Source organism: Amaranthus tricolor, chromosome 12 (assembly GCF_026212465.1).
Source record: "Amaranthus tricolor cultivar Red isolate AtriRed21 chromosome 12, ASM2621246v1, whole genome shotgun sequence".
In the NCBI taxonomy this organism is placed as follows: Eukaryota; Viridiplantae; Streptophyta; class Magnoliopsida; order Caryophyllales; family Amaranthaceae; genus Amaranthus; species Amaranthus tricolor.
In genome coordinates, this window is record NC_080058.1 from 13,154,391 (window position 1) to 13,161,609 (window position 7,219).

Here is a 7,219-nt window from a genome sequence, read left to right on the forward strand (position 1 = left end):
TTACAATGAGTATAATTTATTAACATATTTATAAGCTACATTAAATTAGGTAAATAATAATATGACATTCAAACACTCTATTAATATATTTATTTTTAAATCATATCATATCATATAATACAATGTTATAAAAGACTTGAAAATTTTCACTATCATACGAGTGTCAGATTATTAGAGCTCTAACAAATAAAATAATCTTATTGGTTTCTTATTGGTTACATGGAAAATTAATTTCGGAAATAGTAAAAATTTAAATAATTATAAGTTTACAATAGGTATAATTTATTAGCATATTTAAAAGCTATATTGAATTAGATAAATAATATGTGACATTCAAACACTTTATTAATAAATTATTATTTTAAAATTAAAAAATCATACAATGTTATAAAAAAGTTGGACAATTCTAAGTATTAGATTAGTAAAGCTCTGACAAATGGAATAATCTTATTGGTTTGTTATTGATTACATGGCAAATTAATTTAGAAAATAATAAAAATTTAAATAATTATAAGTTTTCAATGGGTATAATTTATTAACATATTTAAAAGCTATGCTGAATTTGATAAATAATAATGTGACATTCAAATATTTAATTAAAATATTATTATTTTTAAAATTTAAAAATATTAAAAAATAATAAAAAGAATTTTTTTAAATTAATGAAAAAGCTTTCACATTCAAAATTTCAACGTTAAATTTTTGAAAAAAAGATAAATAATACAATGTAATTAAAAGATTGAAAAATGATAAATAACATCATATAAGGAGTCTTGCCAAATGAGTTAATGTGATATGTTAGAATTAATTATGTGAGTCATGCGTTTAATAATAAATGATTTTTATAAAAACTAACAAGGAGACGTTCAAATCAAGTTATTTATACTAGCGATTCTTAATGCAATTTATATTTAATAATAGTGAACATGTAACTAACTAATATATTTTATGATGTAATAAGAATTGTTAATAGAAACATATGGTGCAATGCATAAATGTAGAATGTATATTGCATTCACTTAGTGCCATATATTGTACTGAATTATATATAGTGCAATGCGTTTGATATCAAGCATGTACATATTTATTCTTAATTATGTTTATTCATATACATGCATACTCAATTATATGTTCATTCTTATTTTATTTATCTATTAATTAACGAATCTAAAAATTTTGAAAATATATATTCATTTTGAAACTTGAAAATAAATACTTATAATATTTTTTAAATATAAATTATATGAATCATCAAACTAACAGATTGACGTGTACTAGTTATCTATAATACCTACATTAAAGTCAAAATAGTAACTAGATAACACGTCACTTCATATGCTTGAAGCGTAACATTTGCTTTTTTATTTTACCTGTTAAACTTTATGACATTGTCTTCGTGTAACCGCGTACAAATGCCTGACCTTATCTTTGACATAAAGACGCTTATTTTAAAAATTAAAATTTTCCGAACCTAAATTTAGGAATTTTTTTGATAATAAGCTTAATTTTTTTCAAATTTCTAAAATGTGCTTGTGTATCATCCATAAGCCCATGTCTTAGCCCAAGCAAAGCATACCATTAATTTAAACCACTTAAGCATAAGGGCAATGCTGCCTTAACATCCAAAACAACAAAACAAACTACATCTTAGTGTTCTGATAACATCCAATACCAAACTTGAGCAAAGTAGATCACAACAACCCTTCACCAACCAATTTATCCGGGTCGATCTCGCTTGCAAACATGCCAACACCATCTTGAGGCTGCCTGTTACCTGTATGAAATCTTTGCGACATTTCAGCCATCTTCCCAACAAAGATTCTGTTCATCTCTTCAACCTTAGCTTTAGCCTTCTCAAACTCTACCAGTGCAGCCTCTAATGACTTCCTTTGGTGCAGAGCTGAAGCCTTCTCCACAAAAGGAACTAACCACTCTACGTTCACACCCAACGACAGTAAATCCGACATTGTTGAAGTCAGATAATTAGCTCGGTCATCAGTTAATGTCTTTCCCGTGTTTGTTTCAAGAATGTGTATTAGTTTCGCTAAAGCACTCAGTGCAGTGGCCAAAAAGTCGGAACTATGTAAGTTAATCCCTTTCACAACATCTCCATGCTTTGCCCACACTTTTTTCAAAATAGGAAGGTGATCAGTATGGACATCTATCCCTTGGAACTTTGGGGTGACAGAAACTCCCTTTTCAACAGGCTGCAAATAATTTTGTGCAAACATATATAATTATCAATTGTACAAAATCTCGTATTTTCATAAAGATCGAAATCCTGATATTACCTGAACTACATGAGGAGTTCCGGTATCTATCTGAACTCTAGCAGCCACCGATCTCTCTGGTTCCACTGATGCTTTATGTGAATCACGTCGCATCTCGTTGCCCATAGAATTTCTATGGGGAAACATGTTGTCTTTGCCGATATAGTTCCTATAAAAAATAAACAGGTATCTAGTGATGGGAATCCATATTATAATCTTTCTAAAACATAGCATTTCTGGAGTTGATGAAATTTTGAATGAATTACTAAGTGCTACCTTCAAAAATTAATGTATTTGATAAAACAGCATATGATATGAACAGATATGAACATATTGAACAAGAATTGGGTGTGTATTTGAGGATTTTTTTTAATCAAGAACCAAAAAAAAATTAAATACAGAACAAAGAAACAACATCAGTTATAACATGCAAAATAGGCTTTAGAGACGAATTTTAGACAAAAATAGCCTTACTTATCCTTATATTAATATCTTAATAATGCTTATAGTCCTCATATCTTCTACTTCATTTTAATATTTTTATATTTTTTATGATCCCCACATATTTTCTACTAACTTTATAATAACATTTTTAATTTGTTGTGGTCCTTATATTTTTTTTCACTAACTTTCTTTTTATATTTTCTTTAATATTTATTGTACTCACTTTTCACCCATCAAATTTATTATTCAATAAAATAATATATCCACTACCTAAAAGAGTCTATTTTTCTTAATTCTCGTGAACAATCATCGTGAGAACTTCATTAAGAAATGAAGGAAGTATGATTTATGAAAGTACCAATAATTAAACATGCATATTATGATGATAATTAAGGCACGATTTATGATAGTTAATGAGAAAACTAAAAGGTGAAAAAAGATTCTTATACAAGACATTCAATTAATGAAGCATTGCCTTGATCGAACATTGGATTCGATTTTTGACTCTTGATGTTTCTTGAAGTTGTTTATTGTGCATTAATCCTTAGCCTTAATTATGTAATATTCATTGATATACAAACTTTTATAAATAGAGGTCCCATAGGCCATTGTAACACATCCACAAAATACCGCATGCTTAAAAACATTACCTATATCTCTTTTCTATTGTAATTCTCCATATTTGAGAGTTCTTTGAACTCTTTTGATAATATAAGTGAGATACTACACACCGGAGGACGTAGCTTAAATTCGATGAACCTCGTTAATTCTTTTGCGTCATTATATTGCATAATTATCTCCTACAAATATTGTCTCCATTGATAGTGTAAATTGTTTGTCACAAGACTTTATACATTCAATATTGGTGATATTAGAGATTGGAACACGTTGTTTGATCTCTAATATACCATTGTTTTCAACCTCAGAAATCCTTCACCATAAGATAAGCTGGGCAAGCTATTTTGAAGGATTGTGTTTGCATTGATTGGATAACAGAGCGAACTGAAGAAAAAGGATTCGGAAGGAGGAACTCCTTCATATTTTAAACAAAATAAATCCTTCTAACATGAGAAAGATTTGCATGGAAAACTTATGCCTCAACAAATGAACGCTAGGAAATACTTTCTTCGTTCTTTTTACTTCCACCATTTGCTTTCTCACACCACTTAATGCACGAATCTACTCATTAATATCTATAATTATGCATATTAAACAATCATGAAAAAGAGAAATTAATAAACTTTGAATCAAGACGATTTATGACTATATTCTAACTTAAAGATTATTGAAAATATGAAAGTCAATTTGAAGTCAACTATAACGCAATTAAAAAAAGAACGGACGAAGTATTTAAAGGTACACAATATTTTAGCGTGCAGAACTTCAATAACTACAATATTTACCTTTCAAAATCAAGAGGCGATCGAAAACCCGGTGGAGCTTGGGAAATCAACGTTGGGGGTGACCATAGCATGATAGGAAAGTTTGAACATGACAAAATAGGTCGAAAATTACTACAACCATCGATTACTCTTACTCCTAGTTGAAAAATCTTAATTTCTTCTTCAGATTGGACATCCATTTGATACACCCAACCCCTAAACGAATAGATCGGGAAAGCATCATCAGAGAACACAATACAATTCCCAAGTTGACGACCAGGGAAATTGCTAGTTTTTGCAAAGAACCCATAAACTCTAGACAAAAATAACACTTGTTTATCATCAGCAAAACTCTGAACCTTAATCCATACACCCATTTTTCCACGATTCGATAACATGTATACTTTAAACTTATCCATCTCTCTAACAACCAAATACAGATTCTCATCTAATGTTGACCCAACTAACCGTTTTCGCCACCCATTATACGCACCTGCATTTGAGATTACGAAAGAAACTAGAGTTTTTTGAACAGAAATTTGATCATTTGCCATCTGATAAAGCTTACCTTGCCAATCAACTGCATAAATCAGTCCTTTAAAATTGATAATATCATCGAATTCATCAACCCCATGATACGAAACATCAACCCAATGAGGATCATCTTCTTGATTAGAAGAAGGGTACCCGCCTAATCTACCATTGTGCAAAACAAAGATTGAGCAATCATCGATGGACGGAACTCGATGGTCGGAAAAAACCAACACTTTGTCGATGGTAGACAGAGATGATGCGCAATTGAGGTTATGAGAAGGTGCAATGTGGTACGACTGAGCCAAAACAGAGAAGTGAAAATTGTCTAAATTAATTTGATTTGGAAATGGGGTTCGAAAGAAAGGGTGGAGTAATTGCATGTTACCTTTGAAGATCTCGACAGAGCTAACCATCCATGGAGTAGGGGAAGAGCTAGAGCTTGATGAATGGGCATGGAGGAGTAAAATGGAAGAAGAAAAGAGAGTTGAAGAATGGGATGCATAATCACTAAAGGGTAAGAGAGCAGAGATGGATAAAGAGTAATACCATTTCTTGCATACAGATTTGAAGTTGCAGAAATCTGAGAATTGTTTGAGGTTTTTGGCTATTGATCTGAGAAGCTCAAGAGGGAGGTCTCCCCAGTTTGTTTTTCTAGTGTGTAAGTGTTGCTGCATGTTAAACTCACAAGACTCAAGTTCTTCTGTAAATTTAGATCATTTTTCTAAACATGAAAATATAGAGACAAGATAGATACTCCATTAGAATTTAGATAGGTAGGTGATTGGTCATGACTGATGAGAAGTACAGTTGCAGACCCCTTGAAATTGAAAATAGAGTTTTTTGAAATTTTATGAAAATTCGTGATTTATGTAAGTCCACCACTCATGAAATAAGATAAGAAACACAGTTTTGGGTTTTAACCAATTTGCTATTGAATTTCAGTATATCAAATGAGTTACGACTACGGATGACAATGGCTATTGGACTCGATTCGGATTCATATTTGTTTTCACGGATCTGGGTCCTAAAAAAAGACCCGTCGGATCTATGTCGAATTCGAATCCGTTTAAATTTCACGGGTCCAAATTCGAAGCTGAGAAAAATACCTAAACTTATACCCGCGGATTTAAAGGATCCATTATTTTTATATATTAAATTATTAAATATATATAATCTTCTAACTACTATCCATCCTAATTCATATTTCTATTTTTTTTAGCTAAATCTCTATTTCCCTTATTCCCTGCCAGGCTCCCCGTTCCCACTGACCCAGTCCCACTTTCATTTCGTCTCACACAGGCCACGCCGCCACGGTGACTCAGTCCCCCACCATTACATAACTACTCATGTTCTCTCATCAACCTTATGCTCCTCCATTTTTACGCCCCCACCTCTAATAAAGAAACAAACTAGACTTTATCACCAATTTATACCATCTTCCCAATATTCTCTATCCAATCTTAAAATGCCAGCTTTTGTATCTATGATCAATCACAATTAATAAATATAGCATAATTTTTCTTTATTTTGGCTCACCACTTTTTACAAATCATTTTCATTTTGATTGAGTTCATTTATTGTCAATTGTATTTTTATAAAAATGCTGGCCTTTTGATTTTTTTTATTTACTCTTGATTCTCAACAATCTGTATTTGCTTGCTGATCAATTCACTGGTTAATCGGTAAGTATTAATTTTTAATTGTATTTCTCTCTCAAAAATTCAATGTTTTTAATTTTGTCATGTTGAATAATTTAAGTGTCTGGATTATGTTGTTTATCATTGTTAATTCAAAAATAGCTAGTGATGGATTGTGATATATATTATCATCAATAGTCTATAAATATAGCTTTATTGCAATCTCAAAATCATTTAAAAATACAAAAAAAAGCAAAAATAAGTCAGACCCATTTTGGACCCGGATCCGGTACTGGATCCACGGATCCGGATCTAGGTCTTGCAAAACTGGACACGCGAACCCGGGTCCGAATCTGGATCCTGTTCTTGAAAACGGATCTGGATTCGGGTCCATCTGGACCCGGTCCAGATCCGACCCATTGTCATCCCTAGTTATAACTTAATAACTATTTATAACAACATAAGTCTAGGGTTCCCATAATTATAGGAATACACTAACCTACTAACAGCTACTAACTTGGTATAATAAAGGACTTGCTAACTAAATAAAGCTATTATTAGTAATATTCGATTTATTTTCTAACACTCCCTCTGAAGTTGGATGGTAGGATCTCTAACTCCCCACTTGCACAAAGTTTCTTTGAATGGAAGTGCTTCAAACGCTTTTGTCAGAATATCAGCTAACTGGTCCTTCAATTGCACAAACGGTAGACTGATTATTTTCGCCTCTAGATTATCCTTGATAAAATGTCTGTCTACTTCAACATGTTTAGTTCGGTCATGTTGTACTGAAATTTCTGAGATACTAATAGCTACATCATTATCACAAATAATTGCACAACTCTTCTTTAGAGGAAAGCCAAGTTCAGTTAAAAGTTTACGTAACCACAAAGCCTCAGTGAAGCCTTTCACAATGCCTCTAAATTCAGCCTCAGCACTGGATGTTGCAACA

At 31.6% G+C, this 7,219-nt stretch overlaps 1 protein-coding gene across 1 annotated transcript; it reads right to left on the bottom strand.

Annotated features, from left to right (window-relative positions):
- Positions 1–1,470: 1,470 nt before the first annotated feature.
- LOC130796754 (uncharacterized) lies at positions 1,471–5,518 on the bottom strand. The gene is made up of 3 exons (XM_057659132.1): positions 4,118–5,518; positions 2,292–2,439; positions 1,471–2,207 (listed from the first exon to the last, which is right to left on the bottom strand). The coding sequence occupies exons 1-3, from the start codon at positions 5,302–5,304 to the stop codon at positions 1,692–1,694; spliced, it is 1,851 nt and encodes a 616-aa protein (XP_057515115.1). The 5' UTR covers positions 5,305–5,518; the 3' UTR covers positions 1,471–1,691.
- Between the last annotated feature and the right edge of the window lie 1,701 nt (positions 5,519–7,219).